The sequence below is a fragment of the Typopeltis vanoorti genome, chromosome 6, assembly GCF_054136105.1.
Source record: "Typopeltis vanoorti isolate ZY-2024b chromosome 6, IOZ_Tvanoo_1.0, whole genome shotgun sequence".
Lineage (NCBI taxonomy): Eukaryota > Metazoa > Arthropoda > Arachnida > Uropygi > Thelyphonidae > Typopeltis > Typopeltis vanoorti.
In genome coordinates this window covers 15,864,327-15,884,588 of record NC_143554.1, presented here as the reverse complement: position 1 = coordinate 15,884,588, position 20,262 = coordinate 15,864,327, and the positions used below count along the sequence as shown (strand labels likewise).

The 20,262-nt window shown below is 35.6% G+C and overlaps 1 protein-coding gene across 1 annotated transcript in view; it reads right to left on the bottom strand.

Moving 5' to 3' along the window:
• Positions 1 to 20,262, bottom strand: part of Vps13D (vacuolar protein sorting 13D) — a 1,260,195-nt gene that overhangs the window by 146,743 nt on the left and 1,093,190 nt on the right. Inside the window, exon 69 of the mRNA XM_090393926.1 lies at positions 8,038 to 8,331. Within this exon, the coding sequence (XP_090250052.1) occupies positions 8,038 to 8,331 (294 nt within the window). The remainder of the gene's footprint in view (positions 1 to 8,037; positions 8,332 to 20,262) is intronic.

Here is a 20,262-nt window from a genome sequence, read left to right as displayed (position 1 = left end):
GCTCCTGCTTTTGTTTTTGTGTTTTTCTATTGTTTCTATTTCTCTGGTTCGGGATCTTATTAATCCTTTACTGATTAATAAATACTGGTCAGAGTCAATATTGCATCCTCTGTATAGTCTTGCAATTTCTTACCACCTTCTTTAGTTTTTCACCCATTATTATATAGTCAGTGATGCCTTTATATCCTCTGGCTTCCCATGTATATTTATGTTTAAAGAAGCTATTTGTGATTTTCAAACTATTCTAGGCCACAAATTCCCTGAGTTCTGAGTTCTCTTCCATTATTATTTATGGTGTTTTCTCCTTGATTATCTATTATCTTCAAATGTATTTGATCCAATTCTAGCATTGAAATCATCTGCAATGATCAAGGGTTCTCTGGTTCGGGATCTTATTAATCCTTTACTGATTAATAAATACTGGTCAGAGTCAATATTTGTGTTTATTTTCAGAGTTTATTTGTGTTCTGAATTACATTTTGGAGGTTTTTATAGAATTCTTCTGTTTCAGTTTTTTTTTTTTTTAACCTTCTTCAGGTGCATACATTCCTATGAATAAATTTCTTATTTAAGTCGAGCCGTTTAGGTAGCATTTACAGATATTTCTGGTAATTTGCACTGCTTGTTTAACACTTTCCAAGTAAAAAGTCAGTTCTGTAATTAAGGCTTCAAAACAAAGTAGTATATTGCTATCTGTTTTGAAGCCTGTTTTATGCAAATAACTATCCTGCTCATCATTTTCTCATCCTTTGTGAGTGCTGACTTTCTATCACAAACATTTGTTACCTTTGTCACATCTATCAATGCATTGCCTCCTCCTAGAAGATACATCATCATTAAGTGATTAAAGAGTGATTCTATGTCTTCTGCATCTGTCATCATGCCATCTTCATTTATTCTTTTTCAATGATTATTTTTGCTATGACTTACCACAACCAAAAAAATACTTTGGCATTTCCTTTAGCTTTCTCAGTTATTTTTCTTTTTATAATCTTGCTTTTCTTACCATTCACTTCTCATCTTGCCTTATATTCCCAACTCCATACTATATTATCCCCTTCTACTTTTCTGGAACTGCCTACAATGTTATTCATCCATTTAGTTCCAACCTGATTTTCCTTCAATATTCTGGAGATACAGTTTAATACCATTTCCTTCAAGTACCCTTTGAATTCCCATGCAATTCTAAAACACCTTCCTTAGTACTGCTCCAAGCTACTGTCTTATTCTGTCATAATCACCTATTTTATAGTTATACATTCATCCCTTATTTAATTGAAAATTCCATGACTATCTCTAGAGTCAAGACTGCAAGATCAGTCTTTGTGGTCAGAGAGGGTTATCTTAGTTGTGGCTAAGTCCTCTTATGCCATCTCCTGATCTCCCAGTTTTTTGATCTGTTCCAATTCATTGTCCGTTAGGTATTATTTCTCTCTCTCTCTAGATGAATAAATTCCATTTCCTTCTTGTCACACATCTTTCCACCTTCTAATCTGTGTCCCCATAGATGAAGTCTCTCATAATAATTACTCACCTTATGCTCACTGAGTGCCAATGCATACCATCAACTTTTGCACCTCTTGCCTACAGGAGTGACTAACTACATATAATATTTTGTCCTGCTACTTCTATGGTCAACACCAGATTCAAATACACTCCTTCCCATGGCTCTGCTTATGTTTTCATCAGGAAGACATGACTTCTGATCTTGTTTGTTGTAATTCTTTTGCTATCATTAGCAAATTACAGGGTGTTCGGGATAAATTTGACAGTTTCGTAAGGAAAAAGAAAATCTTCTTTGTATCTATTAAATTTAATGAATTGACAAAAAAACATTACAGGCAGAGTTAATTACAATACTATCAACAAGATTTACTCAAAATAACCACCATTAGCATCGATCACAGCTTCAATTCTGCTTCGGAACCTCGAACAAGCTGATGCTACAGTCTCCCTGGGAAGGGCCGCAAAAACTGTTTTAATTTTATCCATTAACTGGGCTTTTGTATTACTGGAAGTGCGATTGGTGTCTTTTTCAACTGCGCCCCATACAAAATAATCCATGGGGTTAAGGTCTGGGGAGTTTGGAGGCCAAACATTTGGACTGGTGAAGTCGCAGAAATTTTCAGACAACCATTTTTGACTTTTCCCAGAGGTGTGGCAAGGGGCCGAATCCTGCTGCCATACATACGGCCTACCATTGGCTACCCTTGTTATCCAGGGCTTGACTACAGTTAGCAACTCCACGAACAAAGCCCGAATTCCAATGCCAGGGTTCTTCAACACCTGTTCCTGCAGATTTGCGAGGAATTCTGCTGTACGAACGCAATCAGATCGTCTGCTAGGGATCTTTCTTCTTGCTACATCCTCGTAGTCACCATTGCAAGTCTCTAGTCCATGCCTGATTGTTTTTACTGTATTCAGGGAGCATTGGGCAGCAGTCGTAATATCCTTATTTTGATGGCGGGCACGAATCATCATGATACAAGTTATTCTCTTCCATGATTCAGGTGGGTTCCAGCTATCCATCCTTTCTGACATCTTGTATATGAATGAAGAAGGGTCCAAACTTTTAAATGAAGAGAAGTGTGTGTTAATACATGTAACTTACGGAAAAATATAATTAATTATAAATATCTCAAATTTATCCCGAACACCCTGTATATCCTCAATTAAGTTGCATTAATGCCTATAATTTTGCCAATTGGAATCAAACAATGTCACTGATGCCCGTGGCATTATTTACGTCAATTCCAACCCCACCAGTTTCAATTTAATTATCTGCTTGTCATTTGGCAATCTATCTAAGGCTTTTGCAAAATCTATTTCTTATAGATAAGCTGATACATTGGTTACACATAGCTTTTAAATTTTCAGGAAATGACAACATATACTAGAATATTAATTATAAAAAACTTTAATCAATATCTTCCTATATTTTGGCAATGTTACATTGCCATCATCAGGGATCACAAAAATAATAATATGTGCATGCACATAACATTGTTTTTGGCAACAGATTTCAGGCCTTGAGTCCTAAATGATGCCCCCTAGTGGGCTAAATTGGGTTGTCTTGGCCGTTTGGTTGATGATCTTAGAATGTATGCTTCCCAAATTTGGGGCAGTCTCGTGCACCCAAATTTGTTGAGGTTTGGAAAGTTTTTCAGAGCTGAAGATGATTCGAAGAATAGTCTTTCATACTTGTATCTGCTGCTTTGTAATAGAGTAGCCTTCTTCCAGTGTATACTGTGGTGAGTGAACAAAGCATGGTCAGCAAGTCCTGAGTGGCTGCATTAATGGTACCAGATGTAGCCCTTGTGTTCAGATATATAACTTCAGCTGTCCTGCCTGTTTGGCCATAGTAGGAGAGTTAAAAGGTAGGCTTTGCAAAATCTAAATATATCACCGTATATGTATTTTTTTAAGTTTATATATACATATTTTATCTAATGCATTTGTCACCTTGCAATAATAAGTAGACTGCTAAAATATGATATTTCTTTTGAAGGCTCATGCTATCTATCAAAGAGAATGCTGTTGTTGGCCACTCAATATGAATCTTGGTCCTAACTAACCTAAAATTTTAACTCCACACACACACACACACACACACACACACACACACACACACACACACACACACACACACACACACACACACACACACACACACACACACACACACACACAGCCTATAATTCAGTCTTTCAGTAGTTTGCTGATGATGCAAAGATAGAAACAGTAATAGTCAATGAAGATGATATAGAGATTCTGCAGGATAACTTAAATAGACTGGTAGTATGGGCAAGGTAAATGGCTGCCAGTTTAATGCAGCAAAGTGTAAAGTCATGGCTTGAGGTGAAGTCATAATTTCTTGTAATCTCTTCATCCCTTACTGGGATGAAGAACTCATCCAAGAGTGCATCAGAGAGCAAAATCAAGGAAGAGGAAGTTAACAATTGAGTTCCCCAAGACTTAGTATAGGTATTATTACTGCTGAATCCTTCTGTTAATATTATATGATACTCAAAATGAATTGCAAAGCATTTCATAGAGAATATGCAGCTATTTTCATATGATGCAAAACTGGCATGTAGTAGTCCTTGAGGTAGATTTGAATAGGCTGGAAAGATAGGCAAATGAGTGGAAATTATAGTTTAACTTAGCAATGCAGAAGGCCATAAACTTTGGCATTCTAAGGTAAATAGTTGTATATTCCAAATTTATTTATTTATTTCGTGTGTGAACTACAGAAAATGTAAGATCATACATATAAATGATTAAAAGCATACATTTAAAGAAATAGACATTAAAAGAAACAAATTAAAAGCATACATTAAGAAACAAAAATGCCAATTGCATAAAATATTACACAAAAACATAAAATGTCAAATTTCACTCATCCAGTGATTAATATACTTTAAAGCTGTTTCATTACACTGCATTAAATCTTCTCAGGTACATATAATATTAATATCTATTAGGCAACATTGCAGGAGATGATCCATGGTTTGTGTTTCACCACATAAGCAACTGTCATTGTCTGTGTAGCCCCATCTGGCCATATTCTGCTTTGATCTGTCCATTCCAGAATGAAGTCTATTCAATGTCTTCCATCTTTGCCAGTCAAGATGTAAGCTTGTAGGAAGAGATTCGTTTAAGTTCAGAGCCTCTGGAGATTGTTCTACCCACATTGTTGACCTTGTGGCTTTTAATGAATCAATCAATGGTTCCATTGAGTGAATAAAACTTTTCCTTGAGTTAAGCTTGCTATTTACTGCAACGTGTCCATACAAAGGGTACTATTCATCATTTAGTTGTTGTTTCCACTCATATCTACTCTGTGTTGTTGTTCTGATGTGAGGAGGTGCAATACCAGATAGTGAGCATAGATGGTCAATTTTTGTAGGCTTAAGGCAGCCAGTAATGTGCCAACATATTTCATTTTAGAACCTTGTCAATAATTTTGACATGTGACGATCTTTCCCCAAGCTAGCATACTTGGCTGTTGAAAAGCAAAGTGCCAATTAAGAGGTGTGTAGTACTTGTGGACTTGCACCCACCGAGATGATGTTAATCGGCGCAGGATATTATTACATGTTTGAATTTTAGCCTACTGTCTTCTCTATGTATCACTTATAATTTAAGGTCCTATTTAGTGTGACAAAAGGTAAGTTGGATTTCGATAATTGATCAATTTCATGCCATTCCATACTATATTCTCTCTTCTTGGCTCCCTATTATTGAGATGGAAAAGACATTTAAGTTTTACTGGGATTTGGTTTCAGTTGGTTTTCCTCATAGTAAACTGTAAGGGTTTCTAGTTCTTGTGTGAGCTGCTTCTCAATGTTATCAAAGGATTTTGCTTGATAGGCTATTACCCGGTCATCTGCATATAAGAAGGTTCTCGAGTGTGGGTTTATAAGTTGGTCGTTAGTATATATATATATTGAAGAGGAGGGGGAGAGAGCACACTTCCCTGAGGTAGACCATTTTTCTGGATATACCATCTGCTCTTTTTAACTTGAAAAACAACAAAGAATCTCCTGCTGAATAGCAGCTATCTGAATACCTCCACTAACAGAAAGCTGTTTGTCATGTTGTAAATTTTGACTATAAGCTTTCTAAGATTTAGTGTGTCATATGCTAATGTCATATCCTGTTGCTAATCTCCTTTCAAAGCCATCCTCAATAAACTGTGTCAAGTTTAATACTTGTCCAGTGCATGATCTTTCTGGTCTAAATCCTGCCTGTTCTTTTATCAGCACTTTCTCTATTTCTGGGCCTAGTCTGTTCAAGATTAACCACTCATACAGCTTCAGCATTGTGCATAGGAGAGCTATAGGCCTGTAGCTCTTTGGATCCTCAGTGGTTTACCTGGTTTCAGGATAGGTATTACTTTCATTTGCCTCCATATGCTGGGTATCCAAATGATTATACTGGAGGAGGAAAGAGATAGCTCAGACCAACTAGCAGTTTGCTACAATGGTGAGAACAACATGCCAGCAGAGAAAAGGATGTGAATGTTCCATTTTATAAAGCAATGAACACAGCATTGTGCATAGGAGAGCTTTAGTGTACTACAAAGTGTACCAATTAGTGTACTACAAAGAGATCTGATCACCTGGATGTCAAGTGGACAAAGAAACTGTATAAATGATACAAAAAAAGACAATAAAGATAATATGATGATTGCAAAGTCAGTTATGAAGATAGACAGAAGCTAAGAAGACTGCAGGCCTAGTTGGCTGAGTGATTATTGTATCTGCTCTCCAAATTGGCTCAGAGTTTAAATCCTGACATGGAGGTTTTGATTGTCTTTAGATGGGAGCTTAATTTCATTGTCTGGTGTAATATCACCATCCCAATATTTTTGGAGGCCTGAATTGACTTGAAACCTTTCATGGTTAGCCTTTAGAGCAGAGTCTCAGGACTATGTAAAAAATAAATAAAAATACAAAATAGTAAAAATAGAAAAGATACTTAGCCCACCCATGATATAAATGCATGACAGGTTCTGTAGTTGGGAGTCACATATAATCTAGAATGTGTAGGAGGAGGAGAAGAGATATGACATGATTGAGACAATGTGTTGAGGTGTGTTTACTGAATAGACCTTGGGGAACTTTTCCAAAGGGAGAACAGTAGGAAGAGGAAATGACAAGAAAGAGATTTCCTGGAAACTGTGCAAGGAAGTAGAGTGTAACAGAATGAGAAATAGACTTTTAGCAAGAAGAGTGGTGGTTGCATGGAATGCATTGCCTGAGAGAACAGTGAGTATGCAGATGTGACTTTAAGGTGTGTTATAAAGTGCTATAGTGTGGTAAATTGTCAACTGGGGCAGAGATAACAAATGGTGCCCCTAATAAAAAAAAAACAATAAATTTGCTTCATGATTCCAAATGCAGCACCTGGTGTAAGGACACTGCTTGCCCAACCTACACTACTGTGCTGGTATTATCAACTATTGTGTAACCCATAGAATGAGTCCTTCTCAATGTATCCAATAGTTGGAATATTCAGCAAAGCATAACATTAAAATAAAAATAGGTGATCTAATTTTGGAAGTATTCATAGTGAATATCACAACCCCAACTCACAGACACTAATGCAGGGTGAAGGACAAAACTTAATGAACATAAGAATTTAATAAGACAATGCAGTGGGCTCCACACTAATTTCAATTTTCATTTTTGTTCATTCATAGAATGAACAAAAAACAAAATTGAAAAATTGAAGATGTCTCCTACTATTTCACACATTGCAACTTACTATCTTCAGTGTGCATATCTGTGTATGTGCACACGCATGTACCTGCAGAATTGGTGAGTCAGACTGCTGCAATGGCAACATTCATGCTGCTGATAAGAATAAAATTCATTTTTCTATTGTCCCTACTTTCTCAACTAAAAAAGTCAGATGGATTTTTACAGCAATATAAAATAAAAAATGAACTGTTGAAATACAGACGATCCTTACAAATAATTTGTATCAATATATTTTATTTGTAAGAATCTGAAGTCACTCAAATATATCACAGGGTTTGAGTAATGTCTTTATTTTTCACAATTTTGAAACTGAACCTGGTTTCATTAATGAGATTCTTGAAACTGTGACAAGTTTCCAAAGAGAAAGAGAAGAAAACTGGAATTTTTGTTTTGAGCCGGTTATATGGGATTTATTTTTAGTGCAAATTTCATTGAATTTTTGGAAGATTGAGGGGTGAATAAAGTGATTTGAAATTGGATTAGAAATGAAGGTATTTAAGCCTGTACAAATCATTTCAGTAAAGCAATCCGTGTTAGGACAGGAAGATATAAAAGTAGGTTATTTATTAATGGGAAAGAAAAAAAAGATTCATCCCAATTATCTAACTTTCTGGGATAATATACCCCACAACAAGAACAGATATGAATTCAGAATGTTTTATGGTTTCGCTAAACAAATGTGATAGCTATTTAACAAAGAATATTTCTCCTTATTTAAAATAGTAAATTCAGAAGTAAACATTCAAAAGAAAAAAAAAGTTTTTTTTACCTTAAATATTTCAGCTTTTATATCAGGCATATTGACTTTATGAACAGTTAAATGAATTGCAGGAAGATGCCGTTGTTGATCTTTCTTTCCTGGTGGAGTCAAAAATAGGACTACTTGCTTTTCAGCATCTCGTAATTGATTATCAACTTGTATGTTTTTAATACTTCCATCCAAAGACTGACCAGACAACAATCGATTATATTCGACAGTAATATTGCTTAACATAATATATATTAGTTCTTCACTGCAGCTGTTTACAAATGAAACACCAAGGCCCCTGAAATTGATGCATAACTGGGAAAAAAAAAAAAATAAATAAAATAAGCATGCAAGCATATAACAAGTATCATTTGCAGATATGAAATACTGAACATAAGATACACACTTTTTATTTCAGCATATCAGCAGTCTTTATTATTAAGGCCTTTATAGAAAGGCATCTTAGAAATGGATACCAGTTTGCGAAGACAACCTATATTATATGTTTTAAAATTATAATTTTTCTTGGGCATCTCCAGGGAGTCATAGACTTAATGTAGGAAGCCTGTACTAACCATTATTATCATACTTCTCCTTGAGCTCATTCACTGATGAAGCATTCTACCACCTGTGACAACTCATTCATCATACTTCAAGCAAAAAATCTAGGCCTCACATGCTTACTAACTATGCATTTCTACACACGCACGCATGCGTGCGTATATTATTATTATTACTTTGTCTCAAATTTGTTTCAATATGTTACCCCCCCCCTCACCCCTCTCCCACCATCACAAAAGTCAGCAAAACTTGATCATATTAAAGAGCATTATCGACAACCTTGTAAAAAATACAAACTGGAATTGCCTACTTAAAATAAATTATTATAAATTAAAATAAAGTAACTTTATATGAGAACTTACAACTAATGTTTACAGAAATATACAAAAAAGCAACAAAACCTACACAAACAAGGTAACAAACAGACAATAATCCATGGATAAATGGTGATATTCTAAGGAAAATCTATGGAAAAGACTAAAAAAGTCACCTAGTAACACTCAACTACAAAGATAATATAAAACACAAGAAATCAATCAACAACAAAAATTCATAGGGGCAAAAAGACACTACTACTTCCAAAAATTTACAGAATATAATCACAACATGAAGCAAACATGGGCTATACTGAATGAATTACTGACTTGAAAATAGTAAACTTCAGCACAAGATTTTATTGCAAAAAGCTTCAGTCAGGATATAAACCAAGAGGAACTAGCAGACACATTCAACAATGCATTCACAAACAATATCACACAACTCAAAAAAAGATAATACACCATCAATAAACAAAAAATTACCAACACAAAGTGAACAGCAAACTATGTATTTTCCACCTGTAACAAAACATGAACTGAAGGAAGCACTCTTGCAACTAAAACCAAAGTCGACTCCAGGAATAGACAAAATAAGACTCATAGACCTTTTATCACACTTTGAACAAATAAATCCAATACTTTTGAGACTCGTGAACATAATATTTGACACGGCATTATTCCACAACTAAAAACTGCGATAATTACACCAGTTGACAAACATGGTAAAAGAAATGATACACAGAACTACAGACCAACAGCTAACCTACCTGTCATTTCAAAAATTCTAGAAAAAAATAACACATTAAGACTACAGAACTATTTACAGAGGTACAACATCATCTCACAAAACCAAAGCCACTTTCAAAATACATAAAGCACCATCACTTTATTAGAAGACATTGCCGATGCCATAAACAAAGTCCTTGATAAAAACAAGTATGCTGTCCTTATACTGCTTGACTTAACCAAAACTTTTGATACACTTGAACATGACATACTAATGACTTAACGATACTCAATCGGGATAAGAGGAACACTCAGTTGTAATCAACAGCACCAAGACACAGATGTTAATAATGCATAATCCGAGAAGCTCACACCCTGCACACTATCACTACGCTGTCACACATACCACTGCATTAACAACAAAAATACCTGCCAATGTCCTGAAATCAAACCTGTAACACATGCAAAATACCTTGGCCTTTACATAGATTGCCACCTTAAATGGACAAAACATATAGATTACCTACACACTAAACTCCGCATCATTGCAGCAAAACTCTTCCAAGTAAAAGATGATTCCATATAACATAAAAAAACTCCTATACCATGATATCTGTGAATTTCTACTCAGGTACAGTATAACGGTCTATGCAAACACATCAAACAGCCACCTAACAAAATTAGAAATATTACACAGGAAGATCATGTCAACAGTGATTTCGAGACCTTATACTCAACAGCCAATATCCAAAACGCTTATGGCGACACACAGAATCCTGAGCATTAAAAATCGGAAACACTACATAATATTACTAAGAAATTACTTTAACATCACCTATCGTAACAACAGAGACACATATCATATAACATGATCCACAACAACTCTTTACATCCCTAGACCCTTCAACAACTCATATGGTTCTTTTGTGAGATTGCATCTGATACCTATGCTACTCAACAAACTACGAAGAAATTTAAAACACATAGACAACTACAGAACATTAAAAAATTAACTCTGGAAACTAAACCAACACAATTAATATAGCATTAACATGTATGTACACATGACAAATCACCAGCATTCAACACCTACATTCCCTCCATATATAGTACAAACAACATAAATAGCAAATGCTAATCCTACTCTGGGGTGTAAGGTATGGGTAGCACCTCTGCCTGCTCAGCAGTCGCATCAAAATATTTGGTGGCTGGGTGGAATTGGCCCCTACTGCTTATACAACTCTCACTTATGTCTCCAAGTAGCTGGTAGAGTGCACCAGCAGCCACACCCTGGGACCGTGCCTCGACTGGTATGCAAAACTAAGTGAGGGTATCAGCATTTTATGCTGTAGTGAAGGAGAGTGTCTCCTCCTTGTTGCATTTGAAGACTGGAATGGCTGAGTTAGCAGATGACTAAAATTTAATTTGACAATGGTAATGAAGGCATGACAGCAAACTATGTGATATAGTCCGGACACACTCTGAGACAAAATAGAGATGTGGCAAGTCACGGTGGAAGAGACAGGAACCTCACCATGTAACCTTCCATAGTAAATGATGAAACAGAGAACCATGTTGGATTTAAGTAATAGAGACAAGGTTAGACCCTCTGAAACTTTTGTCTCTTGGAAACATTACAGGGAAGAAGAGAAAGAAACTCGAGAACATAAGAAGGATACTATGAAAACAGCATATGATGAAGATACTTAAAACTCTCCAGGGAGGGTATCTCCTCCGGTATCATTGAAGTCAAATGGACTAATAGTGGAAAAATAAACAGAAAGAGTCATTCAATTATATACTCATGTGGAGACAGTCATAGGAATGGAGTAGCATTTGTACTATAAAATAAGATTGTGCAATCCTTACTTGGATTTTGGCCTATAAGTGACAGGATAATTGCATTAAAAATTGCAGCTCAACCTTTTAATTTTTTTTTGTCCAAATATATGCACCTACTTCTGATTACCCAGATGAAGATGTAGAATGTTTCTATGAAGACATTCAAAATGCACTAAACAATGCTAAATCAGATGACATAATTATAGTTATGGGAGATCTAAATGCTAAAGTAGGCTCAGAAAAGATCTCTTCCTGCATGGGAAACCAGGGCCTGGGACATAGAAATCCAAGAGGAGAAAGATTAATACAGTTCTGTGAAGAAAACAATCTGGTAATAGCAAATACTTTATTTAGCCACCCTCCTAAAAGACTTTACACATGGAAAAGTCCTGGAGACAGCTGCAGGAACCAGACTGACTATATATTGATTAAAAAAAGATTCTGGAATAACATCTTACAAGCAAAACATACCCAGAGGCTGATATTGGATCAGACCACAACTCTGTGGTCATTAAAGCAGCAATAAAATTAAAGAAAACAATGAAACCTCTAAACATAGAAAAAATATGATCTTGGCTCCCTTAAAAATCAAGAAATACAAGATAAATTTTTAAAGGAACTGGCACAATCCACTGCTGTTAATGTTCCTGATCCCACCAAGTATGCTTACCCTAAAGATGAGATTGAGGATAGATGGCAGAAATTTAAAGAGGGCATAAAAAAGGCAGTAAAACAAACAATTCCCAAATTTCAGAAGAATAGGAGTAAACCTTGGATGAATGACAGGATACTGAAAATGATGGAGGAAAGAAAGAAACACAAAAATTGTCCTGAATATAAGAACTTAAGCACTTAAATTGTTTGTTTTACTGCCTTTTTTATGCCCTCTTTAAATTTCTGCCATTTATCCTCAATCTCATCTTTAGGGTAAGCATACTTAGTGGGATCAGGAACTGGCACAATCCACTGCTGTTAATGTTCATGATCCCACTAAGTATGCTTACCCTAAAGATGAGATTGAGGATAAATGGCAGAAATTTAAAGAGGGCATAAAAAAGGCAGTAAAACAAACAATTCCCAAATTTCAGAAGAATAGGAGTAAACCTTGGATGAATGACAGGATACTGAAAATGATGGAGGAAAGAAAGAAACACAAAAATTGTCCTGAATACAAGAACTTAAGCACTTAAACAAGGAGATCAGGAAAGAATGTAGGATTACAAAAGAACTATGGCTCAACAACAAATGCAAGGAAATTGAACTTCTGGACAAAAAGCACAAAACCAGAGAACTTCATGAAAAAGTTAGGGAGCTAACTAACAAATCGTGCAAAAGGGTAGGCTCTCATTACATTGAAGATACTAGTGGAAACATCCTAATGGAGAAAGATGAAATAAGGGATAGATGGGTAGAGTATTCAAAGGAACTCTATAATCATGACAGAATAGATAAGCCAATGCAAGAAGATTTGGAGGGCCTACTATTCTTACCTGGGAAGAAACAAATGCCATCAGGAAACTGAAACGAGGAAAAGCTCCAGGAATGGATGGAATTATGACAGAATATCTAAAGGCTTTAGATGATAAGGCTATAAGATCACTGACTGACATATGTAACAAAATATACGAAACTGGACACCTGCCAAAAGATTTTAAGCATTCAACGTTCCTACCAATACCTAAAAAATCGAAGACAATCAAATGTGAAAAATACAGAACAATCAGTCTGATCAGTCAGATAGCAAAAGTTATGTTATATATCATCCTAGACAGAAACAAACATAAAATCAAAATGGAAATTAATGAAACACAATCTGGTTTCCAGGAAAATAAAGGAAACTAGAGGACTCTTCAACATCAGGACTATCATAGAAAGATATCTGGAGAAGCAGAAAGAAGTCTACTTATGTTTTATTGACTACAAAAGGCCTTTAACAATATATAACATGAACAACAAATCAAATGCATCAGAAATTTAGGAGTAGATGGTAAAGATACCAGATTACTGATAAATCTATATTGGGAGCAAACTGCCTCAATAAAAAATATCAGGAGAAATCTTGGAGGAATTTCCAGTAAAGAAGGGTGTCAGACAAGGCTGTGTTCTTTCTCCTATATTGTTTAATCTCTACACTGAAAATATCTTCCAGCAATTAGAAGAATTTAAAGGAGTCAGCATAGGGGGCAGGAATATAAACAACTTAAGATATGCAGATGATAAAGTACTGCTACCTGAAAATATAAAAGATCTTCAAACCTATTAGAAGAGATGCTGAAGCTAAGTTAAAAATATGAACTTAATTTCAATTTCAAAAAAACCAAAACCATGCTAGTAACAAGAAAAAAAGGGAAAATACCGATATAAATATTAAGATCAGAGGAAATACTTTAAATCAAGTAGAGAGTTATATATATTTGGGTCAACTAATTACAGAGAATGGAAAGTATGATAAGGAAATATTAAGAAGAACAGAACTTGCTAGATCAACCTTCATTAGCATGAAAAACGTTCTGCCCTCAAGGGAAATTCACACAAAAACAAGAATTAGGCTGTCCAAATGCTATGTATGGTCAACACTGCTATATGGAGCAGAAACCTGGACAATATCAAAATATTGTGAAAATAAACTAAAAGCCTTTGAGATGTGGATCCTCAGAAGAATTCTTAGAGTCCCATGGACTGCCAAAAAACTAATGTAGAAATTATTTAAGTTAAGGGATATTACATCCCATATTGTTTCTTAGCTGAATAAGAAACTCAAAGAGTTTCATTCCAAATATAGAAACTATATAAAGCTCGACGATTCCAAGCGTAAGCAAATACTTGGATAGTGCAACACCTGACCCATTTGGTAGTGCAAACTGAGGCAGCTCATAGTAAGGGAGGAGCAAGCTCCAATCACTATTCTTGGTATTTACCCATAATGTGAACTTAGCTCCTAGGAGCTGTATTACTGTTCTACATTATGAGAGAAGGTCACTACCCAGAGGGATGTAATATTCCTTAACTTAAATAAGTTCATGTCGCTGAATTGAAGCCTTTGGCTCTTCATATAATTAGTAATGTAGAAATATTAGAGATGATTGGAGAAGATAGAAATCTGTTTAAAACCATTAAGAAAAGGAAAACCACCTACCTTGGTCACATACTAAGGCATGGATCCCTACAAAAAAACACTTCTATAAGGAATGATAAAAGGAAAAAGAAGAAGAGTAAGACAAAGAACAGATTGAATGGGAAATATTAAGGACTGGACCTTTTTGTCCTATGAAGAATGCAAAAGAGAAGCACAAAACCGTACATGGTGGAAGTACATGGTAGTAAACCTCCTGGAAGGAGATGACATCTAACAAGACAATCCTACTCTCTTCATAAAAGCTAACCCTGACTTTGAAGTAGGGAGGGATTAGCCTGCCTAATTCAACTAATCCTCATAATCATAGACTGCAAATTATTGTAATGTATATGTCAATACTGTGTATAATAATAAATAATGATACTAATGTGAAAAAAAAATCATTTGTGTATTTAAAGAAAAAAACATTAAAAAGAAATAAGGTACTTTAAACTGCAGACAGAATTTTGTACAGAACAGAAAATGTAATATGTCTTAACTGTACATATGTAAATACTCTGCATGATGATAATAGAAAAAAATTATTACAAAAAATATATTATTATATTATTATATAGAGTAATTATATCCATTACATAATTATATCCAATAACAAGTCCATTGTTATTGTAATATAGTGTGTAAAAAATGCAAAAAACATATGTAATAATCATCACTGTTAATATTAAAATAATATACATTGTAAATAATTATTATTATTATTTAAAAAACATTATGTACGTGTAAGTATCTGTTATGCACAATTGTGTTCATGTAATTTAACTAAGAAATAATGAAATGTTAAAAAAAAAAATTATTAGTATTTGATCTCCATGGAGTCAGAGACTCATCGTGGGAGGTACACACTGTTGCACACAATGCAAATCCAACCGTGCATTAAACTGATTCAATGTGTCTACACCCACATAAAATAACTCAGGCAATGCATTCCACTCACTAACCACTTTCTATGCAAAGAACCTACATCTCCCTCCTCTGCTAACACCCTCCTTATACAGTTTCCAGCAATAGCATCTTGTTCTACTCCCCTCTCCCATTCTATGAAAAATCTCTTCCATGTCAACCCAATAACAACCCCTGACCAGCTTATATATATCTCAATCATATCCCACCCCTTCTTCCTCCTATTCATGAGGCTCTGCAACTTACATTCTCTCAATCTGTCCTCGTACTCCACATTCCACAGACTACCTTTGTGAATCTTCTCTGGACCCTTCTCAACATATCCTCATCACCATAAAAAAGACGGTGACCAAATCTGTGCACAGTAATCCATATGAGGCCTGCTCAAGGTCTTATAGAATGGAATCACAACCACTCTATTTCTGCATGTCAGGGTCCTCTGCATCATTGCCATTATCCGATGTGATGTCTTTAACTTGTGCAATGTGGTCGATGAATTTCAGGTCCTTGTCCACCATCACTACTAGATCTCTCATCTCCTCTACTTCCGTTAAAGTTTCCCCACCAAATGTATGCTTTGCATCCCACTGTTGCTTACCAAATCTCAAAACCTTACACTTTGCAACACTGAACTGACAGTTCCACTTACCTGCCCATTCATGCAATCTATTCAAGTCCTCTTGTAAGGCAACAACATCCACTTGACTCTGCATTGCTCTCCCCAGTTTTGCATCATCTGCAAACAGCTGCATATCACTAGTTAAATTCAACCCAATATCATTAACATACAAATTGAACAACAATGGTCCCATAACTGACCACTGCAACACACCACTAGTGACCTTTCTCTTTTGGGATAGCACATCCCCATATACAACTCTCTGATACCTATCTGACTATCAATCCTATAAGATACTTCTAAATTGTATGTTTCTATCATGAATTCTCTTTTCTGCCCATCAACTCAGCCAATGTAATGCACAGACTAGTCACACTCTTAGTCAATTGTCTCTAAATCTCCACCATCTCTACATCCTCAACAAAACCAGGTCCACAGCTTGTGATCTGTTCTTTCCAAAGTGCCCTAGTGCCAGCTTATTTAAGTCATTTTGCAAGATCTCTATATCATCTTAATTATCACTCTTCCCAGTTTTGCATCATCAGAAAATAGATGGATATTTCCCCTTAAATCATATCTGACATCATAGATGTATAAATTAAATAGTGGTAGCTCAAGTATAGAACCCTGTGACATATGACTAGTCACCTGTCTTTTTGATTCAATTTCCCTGTATATTACTATTTGATGTCTGTCCATCAGCTACTCCTTATCCATATCACCAGAGTCATATCCAACCCTTTTGCTCCAATTTATGTAACAGATTTCCATGTGGTATCATGTTGAAAATCTGAGCACAGTCAAGCAGTATCATCACTGTAGCCATTTATTTTTTCAGCTCAATTGTCATTTTATTATTAAAAAAAAAGTAAGCAAATTACTAATGCAAGACTTACCTTCAACAAAATCATTCTGTCCCTCATAGAGTATATCATATTCTTGTTCATCCATTCCTGAATTCTGCCTTTTACTCACTCCTCCAATACCTTCACCATCACTCTTGAGATACTGACTGGTCTCTAATTTATTACCTCTGCCTTTAAGCCTCCTTCATGCAATGGATCCATTTTGCCTTTTTCCCACTTTCTCACACTTTCCCAGAACTGAGATTTATACAATGGTAAGAGGAGCTGCCAATTCCTTTGCACATTCCTTAGCTCTTCAGCTGTCCTGCTTTCATTATCAGCTTTTTTGCCTTCCTTACCGTACTGCCACACTTTTTGCTTGGGGGTCCTTGTAAGGACTTGTACTGCTCATAAGCTTGCTGATGACCTTTCTCATTTTTATTATATGAGACCTATAGAAAGTCGGAGACTTATCGAGGGAAATCGCATATCCCTCACATCATATGTCACACCTTCTCTTGAATTCATTCACACTATATGCACTCACAACTTCCAAAGGCAAGTCATTTCAGTCATGCATTGATCTATGGGAGAAAAATCTAGCTCTTGTCCTTTCTTTGACTTCTCAACTTCCCTTCCACAACTTTTTCTTATTCTGCAGCCCAAACTTAATGATGCTATTAATCCATTAACTCCTACTTGGTTTATCCTTCTGACTCTGTATGTACAGCCTGACATTGCTTCTTTCAAACAATCCCCTTGACTATCTTCCATGAACTGCTAACATCTTTATCCTCCAGATTTTTACAATATGAGACTGTTCCAAGCTGTCTTCTCAGTCTGTTATAATTACTTGCTTTGCAATTCCATGTATATCTCTTCTTCTTCACTGGAAATTCCACATCTAGCAATCTCCCAGGTCATGATCACATAATCACTCCTCCCAGATTTGAGGGGGGAAATTGGTTTGGTTTATAATTTATTTGGCACAAAAACTACAGAGGTCATACTGTGCCATACTAAAGGTTACAACATTAGCATTTACAGAAAATTTAAAAACAATATGTCTGTACAAGAATCTAGTTTCACAAAGCAGCATGTCTAGGTAAACAGAACTGCTGCAGAGGGCACAGCAACACACAAGGTCAGAGGTTATTACAGTAGTGTTAACATGTATTAACTTATATTGTTAAGTTAACAATATAGCCGTGCAGTTAGCCTAGTGGCCTTGTGCTTCGCAACCACCATATGCCTGGGGAAGGAGTGTCCCAGGTTCAATTCCCGTTGTAGACGTGAGGAATTTGAGGATCTTCCTTAGGCATAGCCAAGTTAGCTGGTCTTGGGTGCGGTCAGTAGGGTTTTTTCCGCCAGTTTATCTGGCGTTTTTCATCCCGCAAGCAGGCAAACCGGCCCCGTGAACATACGCCTCTACAGTCAAAAATATATCCCCCCCCCCCAGCGGCAGACCAGGCGACGGGTCGGTTAGGAGTAGTACTAACAAGAAGTCGCTTCTAAGTAACACGTGGACCCTGCATGGGAAGCGGGAATAACGCGTAGAAGAAGAAGAGTTAAGTTAGCAATATAACTTAATACATAATATATGAAACACTAAGCCAAGGAATGAAGTATCTACATATATGTAAAATTATAATAGATGCCTTTATAGCAGTACAAAAATAGGCAAAAAGGGATTATTATACAATTTGCATGGATGAAAATTAAATTTAGCAATGCAGCAGAAACAGACTTTAGAATACATATAAACAGAATTACTAGAAAGTATACAAATAGGTAAGATGTCCTACAGCACCACATAATTATTCGGAAAATAAAGTAGTAAATAAGATGCATACACAAAATGTATGTTAAGTGATGCAGTATCTACATATAAACAAAATTGCTGCAGAGGTTTCAGCAGTACATAAATAGATAACTATAGGTTAACATTGTATATACAAAACAAGTAATACATAATTTCTTTAATATAAGCAGGGTGATACAAATATTATAAGATCATATAGACACTGCTTTCCTCGACTTGTTTTGTATATACAAAACAAGTCATGGAAAGCAGTGTCTACATCTAGTAAGATTACAACAAACATTATTATACTAATACTTAAAAAGTCAGAAAGGAATTATTATACAGCATTGATGCATAAAATTTAAGTTTAGCATTATGGGATTTGCATATTAACAAAATTACAGCAGGGTGATACAAATATATAAGATCAAGGCCCATGGTAATACATAATTGGTCAGATTTAACCTAATGACTAATATATATGTATAAAATTTAAGTTAAGCAAAAAAAAAAGTATTTACATATAAACAAATTTATGGTCAAATGTGTTTGTATAAATTAATTCTTTCTAAAAAATTAAAAACCTCATGCAATTTGCCTGAGTCTGCTAGCATTTCCCTGAGTATATGGCTTGGTTAGATAGGTGAATACATGTAAAGTTATGTAAAAATTATGCATTCCTCTCTCGTGTAAATTTTTGCCAATCTACCAGAATATGATGAATAGTGAGATGTGTGCTGCATTTTTCACATATGGGAGGGTCATCAGCTCTCAGTAAATGAGAATGCGTAACGTGACTGTGACCTATGCGGAGCCTAGCAAGGACAACCTCCTCCCTTCTCTTTGTACGTTAACTAGAATGCCAGTGTTTAATTTCAGGTTTAATGCTATATAATTTGTTTGTTGATGTTTCTTGCCATGTTAACTTCCACTGAGCAATTAGCTTTGATCTTATAAGTTGTCTGTAGTCTGTATATGGAACTATCAAATAGTATGTGGAGAAAGTATTGGCTGATTTAGCAGCTGCATCTGCAGCCTCATTTCCTTTGATTCCAATGTAGCTGGAAATCCAGCAGAACTGAACATCGAAATTAAGGATTTTCATTTTGTAAAGCAGGTGTAGCACTTCATAAAGTACTGGATGAGGATTATACATAGGAGAGGAGAAAGCCTGTAAAGAGCTCAATGAGTCTGTATAAATTATACACTTTCGGTAGCAGTTTTCTTTTATATGCACAAGTGCAAGCCGAGTGGCATGTAACTCTGCTGTATAATTACTGCAGTCAGGTGGGATCTGATTTGAGATAATAATGTCAGGAAACACAGCCAACAGAGGTGTTAGTTCATGAACCATCAGTATAGATGTGTAAGAAATCAGCATGTGCTGCTCTGTGTGCATTAAACAATTGTAGGTAAATGGATGATGGGGTATAAGATTTCTGTAGCTGACAAAGGATGGTGTGCAAACCTGCCATGGAGGAATGTTATGTTTA